At 41.5% G+C, this 18,759-nt stretch overlaps 1 protein-coding gene across 1 annotated transcript in view; it reads right to left on the bottom strand.

Annotated features, from left to right (window-relative positions):
* Nucleotides 1–17,086, bottom strand: part of TMEM131 (transmembrane protein 131) — a 103,129-nt gene extending 86,043 nt beyond the window's left edge. Inside the window, exon 1 of the mRNA XM_065633348.1 lies at nucleotides 16,885–17,086. Coding sequence (XP_065489420.1) covers nucleotides 16,885–17,041 — 157 coding nt within the window. The 5' untranslated portion in view covers nucleotides 17,042–17,086. The remainder of the gene's footprint in view (nucleotides 1–16,884) is intronic.
* Between the last annotated feature and the right edge of the window lie 1,673 nt (nucleotides 17,087–18,759).

Consider the following 18,759-nt stretch of genomic DNA (forward strand, 5'->3'; position numbering starts at 1 on the left):
GAAGTCCTGAAGGCTGATTAATATTAGTTATTAGTCAAACTTGATATGTTATTAGCAAGTTCACGGCCCAAAGAAGGAGAAGGATGAAGATTCATCATCCACAGATTTCAAGTCCAGAAGAATCAGTCTGCTTTTCCTCCTCACCTCTGCTGAACAGAATGTTTTCTTCTAAGAGGTATACACAGATCCCCCTCAGCAGAAAACTTTTATCCTTTCAAGCAGCCGCAAGAAGCAAATTTATCAGATTCACTCTCACCACTAGGATACTAAATGATTTCAGGGTCAAATTTTTCCAGCTTGTATCGTACATATCCTGGTTACCTCCTTTCAGACAGTAGGTCGCTATTAACAGAAGTGATATAAGCAAGAGCAAACACTAAAAATACTGTTTCATTTTCTGTTTGTTTTCAATTTACAGCCTCTAAAATGCGACTTCTTTGTTAAAGGCAGCTTTTCTACAAAAAGCCCATTAAAGATATCATTAAAAACTAGGAATGTAGGTCTTTCCATTTGCTTCCAAAACACCTTTTTCTACAAAAAGCATTTTCTAAGCTTTTCCAAGCTCTTTTAAAAATGGCAAAACAAAAACCACCACCACAGCCATAATCCCCACCCCCAAACCACAGCCTTCTGGAACAGCAGAAACACTATCTAGCCATTATTACCAGTGGATTTCTAAATGCTTTCCCCTACCCTTTCCAACAACATCACAGTGCTTGATGGTAAACACCTAGAGTAATAAAAATGGAAAAAATAGTGACTCTCCTAAAGAGATACTGAATTCACTTAAACTCCTCAAAGCTTAAGCACAATCTTCTCACAAGTTGACATAGCTAAGCAGCCAAATTTTCCTCAAACGCATTCCTATTTTAACTGTCTCTGGTCCAAGCCTTTTATATTTTAGCTCAAAATAAGAAAACTACAGACATATAAAGCGTCATGTAACAAGAAGAAAATTTTAAAATCCTGTATTTCCCCAAAGTAAACCGGAACTTAATATCAAAAAATCACTTTAGCCAACACCAGTCTTTAGATGTCCCTGAATTACACATAACAGAATAAATTTGCATGTAATGTTAGACCACTCAATATGTCAAGACTCTCGGTGCATGACGATAAAAAACATTCTCCATGGCTCACAGGTTATGAGGCCTCCTCTGACTGAGATCTGATTTTTAAGGTGGCTTTGCAAATTCTTCTTTCCTTTAGCGATTGTCAGTTTTTTCATTTCAATAGGAACATATACTCTGGCCTATATGCTTATAAAAACACTATCCTGAAATATTACTTCGTTCTGGAACAGCTACTCCATAACAGTGCTTTCATTTATTTTTATGTTAATGATCATTATATGTCCTCTTACATGCTTGTAAGAACTGTCTTCTCCCTTAACTCTTGTCTAAACCAATCTTCCAATTTTCTTATAAACTGTATTTATATAATCTGATATCATCTAGTTTATGAATTTTCTCCAAATTCTGGAAATAGTGTCCCAACTTATTTAAATATGGCCAGGAGGATTATTTAAATCTCTCCTAATTAACACTAAGTTTTTTTAAAAGTCCAGTTTCTAACCCTTTGTCTTAATGACTAAGCTCACTTCAAGGTAAGTACAACCACATGAGCCAGTTACAATGTGCTAAGTGTCATTCACTTCTGTCTATGTAATTGTAATTACAGCATTTGTATCACTACAGGTTGAACAGCACAACTAAAACTGGATGAGTTGGTTTTAAAGCTTTGACTATGAATTAACTGCGTATGCACAATCACACAATTTCAATCATCCTGAACAGTGGAAAATTGAGCAGCTTGTGAATTGCAGGCAGGTAGATAAAGAATGATAAAATAACATCATTATAAAAGGAACAATACATTGTAAAAAATTAAATACCACACAGATAAAGAAAAACAGAATTATGCTGTAATGCAAGCAGCCATTTTTATCTGCTTGAAGAACACAAAAGTCTGGTGAGCCTCAAGAAACACATCCCAGTTCAGTGTTGAACAACATAAAATCTGTTTAAAGAAAGGCCTATTCTCCAAGGTGGAAGAGTCAGTGTAGCTATCAGCCTGAATTTCTGTCTACATCTCAACAGGTGAGCATTCACTGGAAATGTAAAAGACCATTCTCTTAAGAGCCACCGAACCTCAGGCAAGAGGCTCCAAGAGACGAGCACCAGTTAGCAGGTTTCCTTTCTAGCTAAATCCTCTTGCGCTTACATGGCCAACTTGCTTGTTTCTTTTCCAGTAGGCCGTAACGAAGGGAAATGGATAATTTTTCCAACAGACTTCAGGAAGAGCCATCACAGCTAAGACAGTAAATAGACACAAACTAGTAAAGATCATATGCAAAATTAAGTCACTTTGAAGTCTTTTTACATAGAAATATATTACATGTGAAACAAAAGAGCATTAAATTAAACTAAATAACAAAAAGATAGATTTTTCATTAAAAACCTCATTTTGTACTACTGATTATTAAAAAAAAAAAAAAATTATGACTTCATACAACACATACTCAAGGAAGTTCACGTGCCAAAACCTACGCCCAGGTTCATACAAGCTAAAGAGACAGCAGATCACCTGCACTGCAATACTTGAGTGCACAACTCACTATTCCACAGTGAGGGGAAAAAGAGTCAAATAATTTGTATTTTACTGCACACAACAGCACAAATTTGAGTGCATACACTGTTGCCCAACTAAGTCTGCATATAATCTTTCACTAACTTACTCATGTGTCATTTCTGACTTTAGATACCAGACAGGCTTCTTTACACAGCAAGGCTCTTTCCCAGTAAGGACAGCTGTCACATCGTGTTCATCCACTCATCCCTTTCCCCTTAGTTAAGGCTGATGCAGGTTTTTAGGAATGCAGTGATCAATGCAGTTCTTAAAGCCAGCCACAGAACAGAAAGTGACAGCACAATTCTGATTCAGAACACGGGCCCCCGACAGACCACGAAGCTACCGCTTAGGCTGAGAAAGGAAGAAAGCGGTTCCCCCTCCTGAAGACACAGTTCGCACATCTGGCTCACGACGGTTGTTTCACGCTTCAGAAGATGATGCAACTGCTTGAAGGTTTCTTTTAAGGAGTTTGCACTGCTTGGATGTATTGTGTAACAGATATATCCTTGCAATGAAACTATAGAAACATACCTAGAAACAAAAAAGCTCACTGGAAGTAACACTTACTACACCTAGCAGTCTGCTTTCATTTAGTTATTTTTGTAAGAAAATTACTTGAGATGATTTTAGATGGGCAGAAAAAAAAGAAACACATTATTCAAACACCTTTATTCTCAGATGCTTATTCTGTACTCAGCCTGAGGAAATTTGCATTTTCATCCACTTCAGCTACAGCAATTTTTATTTTACTCTGTTTTGTAAATAAGAGTTTAAAAAGTTATCTGGCATTGACCAAAATGGTCTATTTCAGATGGTAGCAATAAATATGATACAACTTTAAAAGTCACTAGACTAAAATACCTATTAAAAACATTTTCTTTAAGTTGGTGCTTTAAACACTGCAATAATTTCATTTGTTCCTCTAAAAATATTTAATTGCTGGCTCCAAAATGCTTCTTGGGAAATAAATTAAATTCTGTTTCTTCATGAAGACTTCATAGTGGTGTATGAATGAGAACATCTATTTCAAAGTAAATTAAAAAAAAAAAAGGAAAAAAAATTCTCTCATCTGGAGAAAGACTTCAGCACACATTATTTTTAGGCCAAAGAGAACAATACTTCTGACACTCATGGAAACTTCTCATAAATCATTTAAAGAGAGGAAAAAAAATTAAAAGGAAGTTCAAGACAAACCAAACATCTACAAATAGCATCCTTTTTTCTGGCTTGGGGCTATATAAATTATGGCTTTTTATTCTTTCTAATGATGGTGATTTAAAATATTTTAAAATTTCCATATGCTAAATTAGGTTACACCTCTACAGATTTGTCATTATTTAGCTTGTACAGACATAAAATTAATTGGAACTAACCTCAAAAACGAGATAACCTGTCCTGCAATGAGAGAAGGGGAAAGTGGCAGCCCTTCCAAACTATTCTTAAATCTTCATGACACTTCAGTTGCCAAATGTTAAACCATAAACTTCTAATTGTGGCATGAAGTTTTACTACTCATGTAGCACTGCATACTGATGTGTGCACAGATAACATGGACTTCAATTGGAGTTCTAACCTCTTCAGCACATACAAACATTTAATATGTAGTTTACAAGAAATTAGTCACTTCACAGATTCTGCAGCCTCAGAATAATGCATTAACTGACAATTATTGTAACTATTACCATTAACATCAGCCTTCCAAACTTGCACTCTTATGAAATTAGCCAAACAGATCCATAAAACCCACTTGCTCAAAAAAATGGATTGTGCCAACCTAGTGCAAACACCTATTTAAAAGGTACATCCAGGCTGATCAATGACCTTGATAAACCTACACAGAGAGCAAGAATTGTTCTCTGCACTGTAGAAAAGAGGAAGGAGGATGGGATTTCCATAGTTTCCAAGAAACCCCACAGAACAGGAATACTACAGAGCCAGACAGGTACCTTCCAACATCTAAATGCCTTGCTGGCAACGTGAATGCCATCAGCTAAGAGCCACAGCTATGCTCTGCAGCCACCACTCAGTTTTCAATCCCCACTCCTAACTCGTTACCTGCTATAGAGGATGATTTGTATCACTCATCTTAACCCACGTCACAACACAGCAACAGTGCCTACTGGGTGAGAGTTCTGCTCTTTACCCTGCCCTGATCCCTCCTGCCCTTTTTTTTTTTTTTAGTCACTTCTCAGGAACTGCATGAATTTATAGCACAACAAGGTAACCTGGACAACACATTAACTTAGATTTTGCTGCCTAACACCTGCAACTTGGTTAAGACTAAATTACGACTGGAGAGAAGAATCATTGAGAGGGAGGAGCCCACTATCTCCACCCTCTCTGTGCTCATGTGGCAGCTGTTACTCAAGTGTCCACTGGAAACAGCTATTAAGCCTGGAGGACAAGCAAAAAAGCAGCAAGCTTATGCTTAATCAGCTGCCATACAAAGTCTATAAATACAATGATCGAAGGTCAAGAAAAGGTAGGAAAAGCCTAATGGTAAAGCCCTAGTGTTAATGATGTGGCAGTAATAAGTATATCGATTGTTTAGCGATCCAGACTGTTGACTTGCCACGTGGGAACACAGAGGAGCAGGAAGGAGCTGGCCGCAATGCCTGATAAAGCCAGAAGAAAAACGGGTGGAGAAGTATAACTGCAGCAAGTTTTGAAAGAAGATAAAATATAGGGCAAGTAGAATGAAACAAAATAGGGGAATGAAATAAAATAGCTTTTGGGAAAAATTTAAAAAAATTAATAAGAAATTAACGGTGCAAGTAGGCATATGGAAATGAAATGCTTAAGTATGTTTAATTGCAGAAATTCAATTCAGCTACCCAAAATACCTTGGAAGCAGCTACTCTTCAGAAGTAAATAAACAATCTCTTCTGGTCAGACTCTTTCAGAAACTGCCACGATGACCTAGGCTGACACCATGTGCAACACAGATCACGATTTCATGGAATCATTCTGAACCCTTAGGTGTAGTACCAGAGTCTGTTTTGGAGAGACATCTAATTCTACTTTAAAGACTGAAATCATCCCACATCACTAAGTTGCCCCTTACCTAAGATAACAGTCAATTATTTTCACTCAAGAATACCTCATTTCTACTTTGATACACCTAGCACCGAGTCTCAGCCTAAATATGTATACCTTTGCTAGATTAAATGGCCCTTTAGTATTAGACTTTTTTCCCCAATACAGGTACTTTTAAAGCACAATTAAATAATGCTAAATAAATTCTTTATTCAGTTTCTGAGTTCCTTACTGTAATGTATTTTCCCTAGAGAAATTCAATTCAATGGAAGGAAGAATTCATGGGACTCATCACGTACTGGAACTCTGATAAAATTTTCCTCAATGAACTGGAAGTTTGTTTCAGCCTTTTCTCCATCAGATAACAATATTCGGTAGTACTAATAGGCAGAGTAACTACACCTGTGAAGATTCAGTGTCTGTCAATGAAAACGATCTCTCCTTCAGCAATGGACATAATCAGGTTTCCCCCAAAACCAAGGAATTTGTTCATCTTTTCATCATTACAAGATACAGTTTAGCCAAAGCCACTTGAGCAGATCATGACCTAGTTAAGCTACATGAAAGGCAACTAACAAGGTATATGATAATACAGAAGCAGCTGTATCATAATACAGAAGTTCCCCCCACACACACCTTCCTTACCTTCTTAGATTTAGGAGCAACAACCCAGAGGGCAAGAGCAGTCTCAGTGCTTTCTATCACTGAATTAAGTAGCAGGATGGCTGGAGGCAAGGGTCTCACCAGATAATGGTCATTTCAGGTACCTCTCTAGACTGCCCATTGCTGGCTCCACAGACTGAAGTTACCCACAGGTCGAGAACACCAAAGCAAATATATGAGAAGGAAATGGTTTCCAGTAAGGACCATGTCTCCTGCTGCAAGAATGGAACAGCCAAACTTGGCAACATTCAATATCCAGATCTCCCAGTATGACCTCAGATATAAGAGTTGCACAGATTGTTAAGTATTACATTAATACATCTTGTATATTAACATGTCAACCACAATCCAATTTATTGTCACATTACCAGCAGCTAGCAAAGATGGAAACCAATGGCTATATTATCCTTCACATGAAAAATGGAATACAAGTATTTCTGTTGAAACAAAATTTTCAAGAGAAAGAATGAGAACTAGGGGACAAATAAAGCCTATGTGATGCATGACTATAGAAACAGAACGGTTGACAGGGTCTTTTTGTTATTCTATGGTGACATTTCTTTAGTGATGCAGCAGCACATGAAACTTCCTGGATCCATTTACAACTCCACTTCTTTCTAAATCATATCTAAATTACTACTACCATAGCATTGATTTCACCATGGAGTTACATGGAAATCCAGAGTTCTCCTATCTTACAGATGTTCCCATCAGTTGCAACAAAATTACCAGAACTTCCAACTAAGTTTTTAAGATCATGAGGGCGACCCAAAACAGAGAAAGAGCGATTCAGGCTGGAATTGACTTCAACACGTCATCTAGCTCAACCTTCTGCTGAAGCGTGGTGAATGCTGCATTTGGACAATGTCACTTAGGCATTTTTTTAGCTGGGCCTTGAAAACTTCCATGGTCAGAGATTCCACAGCCTCTCTAGGAAATCTGTTTCAATGCCTGTCTTCACAGTGAAATACGGTCTCATTATGTCAAGCCAGAACATTGTAGTGATCCATGGAGAAGTCAGTGATTCACACAAGACCTAACCTGAATAGGTCCATGCCTGTGCTGTGCCCCATGCATAAGCTGGGCTCTCAGCCTGTGCTGGGCTGCAGGATGAGCACAGCCAGCTCCCTGTAACAAAGGAGCCTGCAGGCAGCTCCCACTTGGTACCGGCCATTATGCCACCTGGGCAGCCTTGCCTTTATCTAAAAGCGCAGCTAGAAGGTCTCATGTGAGCATCGTTTCTGCTTTATAGTAGAAACCATGAATAGAGTTGTTTTCTTGCACGGAAATCCAACAATAGCTGGAAGGACCAACATGGGGTAACCCTTTCTATGAATGAGGTCTGCACAATATGTTGAACATGGTCTGGAGGCCTGTTTGATGCTGCACAACTCCGGGTTCCCAGCATCAAAACAAAGGTAAGATTATCTATACTATTCTCTCTGTACAGCATTAGCTCTAATAAAGATCATTTTCAATCATATTGTACAGTGACTAAGTGCCTTTCTTACTCACATTGTCACAGACCAGCACCTCCTGGTACAAAACAAACCTTCCCTGTTTCATTTTATGGCCGTTGTCTCCCAAGCCCCTGCCATGCATCTCTGTGAGAAGTCTGGCTCCTCTTTCTTCATAACCTCTACTTTGATATCAGCAGGTTGCCATGAGGTCCCTCCGAAGCCTCATCTCCATGCAGCTTTGGGTCCCTCAGCCTCTCTTCATAGGTCATGTGCCCACCAGCCATCTTTGTGGCCTTCCAGTGGGACAGCAGAGAGCAAAACCGGAGGCAGTGGTTTAGGTGTGGTCTATTAAGTGCTGAGTATAAACAGGAATAATCACATTGTTCAATCTAGTGGCTACACTCCTGTCTGCTGCCAGGGTACATTGCTGACTCATGTATAGCATTTCCAGCTTCTACCCCCTGCAACTGGTTATTCTGTCCCATTTGAAGGACTTTTTATTTGTCCTTTTTGGATTTCATGAGGGTCCTGTCAGCTCATCGCTCTGTCCTGTTTAGATCTCTTTGAAATGCAGCCCTGCCCTTGAACACAATGACTGCTCCCCAGATTCAGTACACACCAACACCAGATCAGTGACAAAGATATTAAGCAGGACAGGTCCCAGAATAGAGCCAGGAGGAACTCCTTGTAAGCAGCCTCCAAGATAGGGCATGAACCACTGCTGGGAATAAACCAAAACCAAACACCCTGTAGTTTATCTAGTTGCCTGGATAGTTTTTATCACTATCTACAAATTCCACCTGCAAATATTTGTACAGTATTTTGGTCTAAATCGCTGACTCATTAAGACTTTTTCTGTATTGCTAGATGATTTCAGATTTATTGACAAGCTTCAGATAATCAGTTTTTAAACTCAACATACTATATCAACATCTCAAATGGAGGACCCAAAAATCCCCTGGTGGAAGCAGATGTCATGAAAAACAGCTGATTTCTGTACTCTATCTCAATATCAATATCTCCTATAATCTTCAATCTAAACCAGACATTTTCAGTCTGCAGCTTATCTATTAAAAAAAATAAAGACATTTCATAAGCCAGTCACATCATACCATGCTGAAGCTATCCAATTTCACACTGAGGAAACTACCTTGAGATGTTTCCAACAGAGTATGCCTGCAGGGAAATGAAAAAACTTTATGCCTTCAAAAGCTAAAATTCCTCCTTCAAAAATATTCTCTTTGAGAACTTCTCTCAGAAATTTTTTTCTTCACGACTACTCTCCTCTCAAGGACTTCACTCTGCTTCAGATATATGGATCCAAAAAGTCAAGTTGATAAAAAATGGGTATAGAAGAGGTTTAGTGGAAACAAGCATTTCAAATTATTTAAATCAGTACCATGCTTGTCTATGACTTTGTCTCCTATCATCACTCCCTCAAATGGTAATTTAATGTTTCACACCACCATTAGCTGTACTTACTGACTTAAATAACTTTAAAAAACCCTATAAACAAAGAGTGGTTTGGGATTTTTTAAGTTTAAGTAACTTTAAAACGTCTGTGCACATTCTATTATACAAAATCTGTACAGTCCAACATACATCTAGATGTTCAACTGAAAAAACCCCTCAGATTAGCCTTAAGACATGCTTGCTAAAACAGATTACATTATGAAGAATAGTTAATGGATACATTGATCAAAAAACTTTGAAAACCTAAGCATATTGTATTAGAGTCAGCTGAACGGTTCTATTAAATAACATTTTGTAACTTCACACAGTACACGGACAGAAGGAGCTGTCAGGTACACAGTTTTGTTTCCTGTACACCTCCTTCCATTAAATTTCACTCAGGTATCCTTAAAACCAGTTCAACAACCACAGTAAAACTCCAGCTGTTTTCAGATGGTTCTCTACTGCTATGCATGCCAGGCAGTAGGAAGAGAGGTATCAAAAAATCACTCCATGATAGTCTTATCAAAAAGATAGATCTAGTAAGTGTAGCAGGAAAAATCTCAAACTAGTGTAAAAACCTTAATTTTTTTCCTCCTTTTCAGAGAGTAGAACCACATTGCTATTTTCCAGTTCCTTGCTGTTTTCCCATTACATCCAAGGTTTTTAAAAAGAGAGTGAGTATGATGGTACACAATCCTGGTTTAGTTCTTTTAATATTCCAGAGCACAAGTTATCCAAGCCTGCTTATCAGAAAATGTTAAAAACAGATTTAAGAAGTGCTAAATGCAGATGCTGCATCAAATCATTGCTACTGTTGGTAAATCACTAATTATTCCATGTAGACAGTTCAGAAAACAGAAATAACCAACATTCCTGCATCATGTTAAAATTTTACCAGCTGCCTGTAACAAACCCGTATCTGACACAGTATTATTCTTCACCTGTATTTATTACTAGAAAGATAAATACCTCCCCTTTAACTCTCATGGTCATTGGTTCCTTTGGTTTCCTAAATCAGGCATCTATATTTTCGGTCTACAAGCTTTACAAAACAGAAAAAGGGAAGTTTGTGGCACGAATTACTGCCTCCATATCCAGACTGTTTGTTAACAATTCTTCCATATAAGAAAGGTGGGTGACAGTGAGCAAACTAAATTGAACTATATTCCTATTTTCAAATTAACAAGCTAGATTACTAACACCAAATGTCAATCACAAAATAAGGCCCATTCAAGCAAGACACTGATATACTCCCTACGTAAGAAGAAATTCTGCATCCTCTATCTCGGTATTACAAATAAAATATGCTGAAATACTAACACCAATTTTTAGAAAGCAGAGAAAGGATTTTTAAAATAACGGTAGTTTACACTCAAATTTGCTGACTACCACAGGCAAATGGATCGAATCAGTTGCTTCTGTAATAAGCACCTGGTGCGCTCACTCACCTTTTGGAACTACAGGATAGCGCAGGCTGGAAGTGACCCCAGAGGCCTCCAGCCTGGCTGCCTGGCCAGAGCGGGTCCAGTTCAAGGAAGCTGCTCAAGGTATCACCCAGCCCAGTTGTGAGTAGCCCCACTTATCACCATGAAAAGTGCAGGTTTACTTCAGATGCTGTCTTTCAGAGAAAGAAAAAAAAAAAAGACACCTTCTCACAGCTCCTGTTACACCCAGGTAAGTTCAGGCTGTAGACTGACAAAATCAGAGGCACCACACTGGATAGCAGTTACTAGCAAGAGAAATAAAAAAGATCTTTATTGACTTTTATTCTTGCTGAACCCACAAAGACAGGAGCAAACGAAACTGGTTCTAGCCTGCACTTCAGTCACACAACTTTTACTGCTGATTATGCATGAACCACAACATACACCATCCACTGTCAAACTCCCAAGTTTACAGTTTGAAAGATTCTTTATACTTACAAACTTTGCAAATCATACCATGGAATTGTAACATGTATTGCTTTAAGCAGAGCGAAACTAGGCATGTTTTGAAATAGAGTGACACATGGCAAATATCCAAGCTTTACTGCAAATAGCTGAAATTTTAACATGCACAAATGTATCCAAATTACTCAAAGTAACCCATATTGCAATACCAGCAACCAATCACAAAAACCACAACTGAAAGCTTTAAATAAAGCAAAGCCTATAGACTTCTTCAAACTTTGGAGAGGCTTCATCATGTTAGGCACTATACAAATACAGAGCAAGTTCCCTCAAGAGTTTACAAACCAAGGCCCTGAGCTGCAGCACACCATCCTTCAATCGACCTCTACAGGTGAGGGTACCTCAGTCTGCCTCACACTTGCAATACAACTGCACACAGGTGAGGGAGAAGGAGGTGCAGAGAAAGGAACAGCAAACATGTCATGATTACACAGAAGGTGATGGAGAATGTGTGGGCTTGACCTCCTGTCCAGTGCAACTTTTTCTTAAATTTAATTTAGCCCAAAGATTCTGCAGACAAGTATAAGACCTTTCAATCCAAGGACATGCTTAATATTTACCATTCACAAGAGCAAAGACATAGCACAAACCTAACCAGCTCTCCCATAGTTAAGCTTCAAAAATGCAGTGAGACAGCATGGTCAATTTTTATTCACTGTATTTTCCTCACAGTAGTCATGATTTTGTTGTGCTCCCTTCAGCTGCTAGAGTGTTTCCAGTTTGACTGAGGTCATTCTTTCTGGATCACATTTTGACTTAAGTCAGGGTCAAAACATTAGCTTTAAAATAAATGATAATGTACTTTATATTAGTTCTGATAGCAGGATATGACAAACAAGCAGTATATGTGAAGAGCTCTTTTATAATGTTATTTTAAACATAAAAGCTTTCTCCCACACCACCTTCCAGCATTAGTCTACTTCATATAGTCATATGAAGTAGCCTGGATTGCCATTTTAGATATTGTTTAAAAAAAGCAAAAAGGAAAAGCTACTTGTCTGAGATTAGACAGAATGACAAAAACGGAACCAGAACTCCAGGATCTCAATGCACTCTTATAATGACAACACCTCCCTTCAACTCTTCCATGATTATTTTAGCTATCATTTACACTAACTATCTTTGTTTCTAGGATGTTAGCAGAGAGCATGTCAAACGTTGGAAAAAGATAACATTCTGCATTTTCACTGACCTATCTGGTATCAGATCTTAGATGTTTAAATAGTAATTTTCCCCAGATCTAGCACTAAGATATAACTTGAAAAGTTACAGTTAGGGATTGAACCTAGCCTAAGTGTCAACCTTGCTCTAATTGCACCAATCTTGTGAGCAGGTGGGTAGAAAAGAGAACTATCAAAATAGTCTCAACAGGCTTTCAGTCAGCTGGCCAAACAAAAAGTGATTTGAAAAAAAAAAATCACTGTTGAATAAATTTTTTAAAAAAATATAAATCAATATACATTAACATAAATAAAGGAACAACACAAAACAGTTCTCAGAAAAGCATGCTGATGTTAGACATTTGTCTTCAAGATCTATTTTACTCACCATGGTGCTTATGGCATTATTATGGCTTCCTTCAACCTGAAACCCAGAGGGCTGTTGTATGTCCCTTCAAAAAACAACTAAAAAAAAAAATTTAAACCAAAACAAAACAAAAATGACACGTGCTCAAACAAACTGAAGTTGTCCTTGATCCATGTGGCAATACAGAACGTGATAATTACATTAGGAAAGGATGAGCCTACAAAAAGCCTGAAAATCATATGTATTAGCAAAAGAAACTCTTAAGTTATTTTTGCCCTCCTAAATGGCATGAGGTTCTTCGAGACTGAATGCAGAGTTTTTTTACTGCCATGTCATTCTTTTGCTATGGATTCACAGAGTTCCTGAGTGGGGAAAAAAAAAAAAAAAAATTACAACCTTCTCAGTCTTACTCATTCCTCAGCAATACATGGGCACTGAGGACTCAGCCAGACAAAAAAAAAAAAAAAAGTCACGCATATCAGTGTTTAGTCTGAAAGTGATGTTTAAGTTTTTTTGGCTGGCCCACATGCAGTTTTCTCTGCTCCTGTATTTCTTCATATAGCAGATACTTTCCACAAGTTCTCTTTCTCCAGCACAGAGAGAGTATACAGCAATATCACTGTTCCCCATGAGTTTGATTTACAGCTTGTATACACAAAGGATTTCAGTTTTGCTTATTGCTGTTAGACAAATGGCAAAGCTGTTTATGTTACATTTTTACCCTCAAACTCTTTAACTAAGATTGAGGACTAGAAGCAGTCATGTCAATCTGGAATACTTCAGCATCAATCTTCTTCCTACTCATGACAGCTCCATAAAGAATGGTTTGCTGCTCGTTCTCCACAGAAGCATAAAGCAGCAGCATTACTCTTCTGCACATCAGCTCCATCTTTCCCCGTTTCTCCTCCTGTACATGAAAAGAGGAAAATAGTGTCCTCCAAATCCATTTTTCAGTTTATTTTGCGATATTCTGATCTATTATTTTTTCACTCTTATTGCCCAAGTACCCATTTCTATCAATTTTTTTCTGTACCAACTTCTCTGGAATAGATACTGCACTGTGTTGCACTACAGTCACCTTCCATTCAGCAGTCCAGAAATAGTACAGGAGCAAGAATCCACAACCTCAGTTCTCATCCCTCTACAGCTGTAGTGAAACATGTATGCCCACATTTGGGGGACGGAAAGCATATTCCTAGGTATTTCCTTACTTCCAGATTATTGATTTTTTTTAAACTGTGCCTTACTATGCTTACCCTGACCTAATCTGGGAGAAGCTAAGGCGCTGAAGGACCGAGCCTGAAACAGCCTCCCCTCCTTTCTTCTGAACTAGTGTTTCATTGTGAGCTCCTACCTTGGTCTGAAAGCCCATTGACCAAGTTGGTCTTTCCTCACCTGTGCTCAGTTACTGCCCCTTCCAGACTGGCACTTAGATTGTAATTTAAGGTCAGTGGGACTGGATCTCACAAGTTCACTATTCAACGTTGTCTTGCTTTAAAACTCCACTGTTCTTTTATCCAGGGCTATAAACACACATTGCACGCAGCAAAATGAAGACTCCAAGATAACAGTTTTCAATGTGCGATCCACAAATGCAGATCATCAACAAGTTCTTCTAACTAATCCATAAAAGACTGATTAAAAACCAAACCAAAACAAATAAAATAGAAACCACCAAACCAAGACTTATTAGTAAGCTTAAATCCACTACTCATAGACTACACTCACGCAGCAGAAATCTTGGGAAGAAAAATGAGTGTCAGAAATCAGAAAGACTGAAAAAAGATCCATGTTCTGTATGAGAATCAAATCCACTTGTCGAAAATGACAGAAGTGTTGCTGGCATAAGCTTTAAGTAATAGACTGTATCAATAGAAGGAAATGGTACAAGTACAAATAATTCCATTTTCTTGAAGGGCTTCAACCATATCCATTCAAACTTTGTGAATCTAAACCTGTCTTTGTTGATCTAGGAATGCCAAGGAAGTCCACAGAGAAAGTCCATAGTATCTCTTTCTTTCCTGATTTCAGCTGTGATAGAGTTAATTTTCTTCCTAGTAGCTGGTGGAGTGCTGTGTTTTTGACTTAGAATGGTAATAATGTTGATAACACACTGATGTTTTAGTTGTTGTGAAGTAGTAGTAAAGGACTTTTCAGCTTCTCACACCATGCCAGGTGCACAAGAAGCTGGGAGGGGGCACAGCCACACGATATTCCATATTGTATGATGTCATGCTCAGTATATATTTTGGGGGATGCTGGCCATGGGAATCACTGCTCGGGAACTGGTGGTGTATTGTTTTGACGAGTGGTGAGCAACTGCATTATAAAACAAGTGATGCACATTTTATTTTATTATTATATCACTGTTATTATTACAATTATTTTCCTATTCTGTCCTATTAAGCTGTTTTTATCTTAACCCACATGGTTTACCTTTATTTTCCTGATTTTTTCCCTCATCCCACTATGGGGAAGGGGGTGAGCAAACGGCTGTGTGGTGTTTAGCTGTCTGACAGATTAAACCCCACCACTTCCACAAATGAACAAAGCCAGGTCGTGACCCCAGCTGTCACAACTATTAGGGCATGAATCAATTCCATCATACCAGTATATGACATCACTGATAAAGCTTATAAACTCATACAAGCTATTACCTGTAAAGGAACGCGATCAAAATTACAGTTAATAAGTAGGTATTTCTGAAGCATTTGAAGTTTTCTAGTACCTCAAGACACTACAAACTAAACAGACAGACTTACAAATTCTCATCACTCTAAGAATACTGCATCTTCTTCATACTGTTTTCTAAATGTTAAATTCTCTGAAGACAAAGTCAAGAGAGCAAGAGTGGCTGAGACTCAAAATTGATTTTTATCATCACCTTAATATTAACACCATCATATTTGTAAAAACAAGTTGCTAAGAAATTACTCAAATTGAGCCTTTCATTAGAAAATGAAAGGTATATCTACATTTATTCTGATACATGATTAGAATGCATTTCTTCCCTCAAGTCTGGTCTAGAGACATGACTACAACCTCCTCACTCAACTCCTATTCCATACCCTTTTTATTCTTTTTAATTCTTATTCCGTTTCATCCTCTTGGACCCCATCTGGCCTGATACATTACAATCTCCTTCCAATATACCCTCCTCCAGTGCAGCAACTTGTTTGAAAAGTAAATTCTCATGTCAGTCCAAGTAAATCTGTTTCACCTACTTCTTAGCACACTACATTTATCTGCTGCTTTCTAACGCTGCCACACAACCACAATTTAAAGTAGACTGTGAGTCTGCACCTTGGAAATGCTTGAAAGTCCTCCTCAGCAATGCTACAGAATATGCTTAGGTGTTTCGCTCCAGGCGTTTTTTCCTTGTTAAACCACAATGAAAATACAACGTGCCAAAATCAAAGACACTAGAAGTTAAAAAGTCTTCTTCTGACTTTCACTAAAGTTTGGAGAAGACGCCATCGACCTCGCAAAAGCGACAGGCACCTGTCAAAAGTTGCGGGAGGCGAAGCGGGGGGCGGGTAGAGGGTCTTGCTGTCACTTCCGAACGTGCATTTTTGCCCTTTCCCAGGCAGGTTTGCCGTCTGTTTGGCTTGGCTCGGTCTCCCGCTGGAAGCCTGCCGCAGGGAAACCAGCTCAACGCGAGAAAGCCTTTTTTCTTTCTTTGCCTTTTTTCCTCCCTCTCCTTTTTAAAGGGCAGCTCCAGCTCCATCCCCGCCGCTGTCAGGGAGGACAAACCCCAACCTCACTAAGATCGCCACAATGCCAGCGGCGTTTCCCCCGGCACCACACGCACACACACCCGCAGACCCGCCGGCGCACCCCGGCAGCCGCGGCTGAGAGCTGGGGTGGGGAGGCGGGGGGACGGCGGGACGGGACAGACGGACGGACAACGGCAGCGAGCGCCCGCGCGGCCGCCGCACGGCGGGCAGCGGGACCCGGCGGCCCCGCCGAGGGGGAAGGGGCGGCGAGGCCCGGGAGCCTCACCAGCCGCCCCCCGCCCCCGCCGCAACCACCGCCGGGGAGCGCGCGGGCCGCGGCCGCCACCGGCCCCAAAACCGTCGCCGGAGGAAGGAGGAGGAGGAGGAGGAGGAGGAGGAGGAAGGCGAGGGGGAAGGATTCGAAATGAAGGGAAATCTGGGTCTCACCTTCCTTCTCGGCCCGGGCCGTGTGGAGGAGCACCGCCAGGGCGAAGCGCAGCGCCGCGCCCCGCCAGGCGGCCGCCCAGCTGCCGGCGCGAGGCAAGGGGGAGCCGGGGCAGCCGGGGCAGCCGGGCGCCGCCGCCGCCTCCCGCCGCGCCGTCATCGCGCTGCCGCAGCCGGTGCGGGTGCTCCGTGTCTCCGGCCGGGCCGCGGCGCGCGCGCGGGGGAGCTCGGGGAGGGGCGGGGGGAGGAGGCGGGGCGGGGCGGGGCGGGGCGGGGCGGGGCGGGGCCGGGGGGAGGGGCGGGCACCCTGCAGCGCGCTGCGTCTCCTGACGCGTGTGTCACGGGCGGGAGCGGGAGGGGAGGGAGAGGGGGCGTGGTTAGCCAGCGCGGCTCTGCCGTCCGCCTGAGGGGGCGGGGTTACCAGGAGAGGGCGGAAAGCAGCTGCCATTTTAACTGTGGGCAAGCCGCCTGCTTCCCTCCGGGGTAGAGAGTTTGGGCGGTGGGTTCTTATGCTTTGCATTTTTTTTTTTTTTTTTTTTTTAAACGTGACTTTAGCTCTTCTGTGGGTGCTCGCTGTTCGTGCCGGAGCCACCCCGCCTCTTTAGCACTCTCCTCGTCTCTCGAAGGGTCGGGGGTGTATCGCTGTTATTGTTTCCCTACGGAGGGCATCGGGGCTTCTCCTGCCCGCCTTCAAGATGGCGGCGGGAGGGTGGCTGTGCGCAGGCCCGCGGCGGGGCGGGGGGAAGGCCCGTTTCCTGCGGTGCCCGCGGCGGTCCGTGCGCGGCGCCCTGCGGCCTGGCTGGCGGGGCGGCCGCGGCAGTGCCCGCGGTTAGAGGCCGCCTGGCGGGGACGTTTCTCTCCGGTTGTTTGTGGCCTTTTCCCGTGCCTGAGCTTCCGGAGGCCCGGGATGTGGTGGGGCAGGGGTGTCGGTAGCTTTCCCCATGAGGGAGTCTGCTCCCGGGGCTACGGCAGCCTCGCCAGCAATAAAATCGGAGGACAGCGAGGTGTCGCGCACCTGAGCCACGGCGTGAGGCCGTTGGCTGAAGCGAGGGTGTGACACCGCGCGCCTGCCGCTCCTGAGGAAAGATGGGTGCCTGTCACGATGTGCGTCAGCGACGCGGGTGGGCGCAGGGCCTTTGTGGAAAGCATGAAGCAAATTTGCAGTACAGAAGGCACATTCTTGCAAGTCCGACATCGATATCCGGCAAGCGGACGCAACGTTGCCTTGGCAGATGGGTGCGTTTTCACCGATGCTGAAAGAGGCTGTGACGCCAGGCACGTGGTGCGGCAAGGCTGGCGATAAAAATGTGCGAACCGCAGCTGTAGCTTGCTCTGGATATCGTGTGTCCAGGGTTAGGGCTGATACTGCCAAAGTCATTTTGGATAAAGGAGCGGAGGGAAGAGTCAGTAGTACAAATGGGTTCTGTTCAGTGATGAACTGGCTTAGCCTTTTAGAGTAAAAAGCTGTATGCACCCATGCTCTGTTCCTTAATCATTCATTTGCCTGTGTGACCAACACTGGGTTTGAAGTGCTTGAACATGTGGTTGAATTTCAGCTCTGACAACAGCATAATGGATTTGGATAGTGTGATATTTCCAGCCTTTAAAGAACTGACTAATACACAGCCTAACTAGAAATAGTAACAGTTGTTATGGCTCTTACACAATCATAACATACACTGTTCTTTATTGTCAGAACACCCCAAAACCACCTTGAAATTCTGGATACTGTGGTTTTGTTGAACTATGGCCACAGCATCAACTAGGTTTATTCCCAAGGGAGAAATGAAAAGTTAGAAACATTGGGTCAACGCCTTCCCCAGCAACAGTGACCATTTCCAGCAGATGTGTGAGGAATCAAGTTAAAGCCTTCTGTAT

This window comes from Caloenas nicobarica, chromosome 1 (genome assembly GCF_036013445.1).
Source record: "Caloenas nicobarica isolate bCalNic1 chromosome 1, bCalNic1.hap1, whole genome shotgun sequence".
NCBI classification, from domain to species: domain Eukaryota; kingdom Metazoa; phylum Chordata; class Aves; order Columbiformes; family Columbidae; genus Caloenas; species Caloenas nicobarica.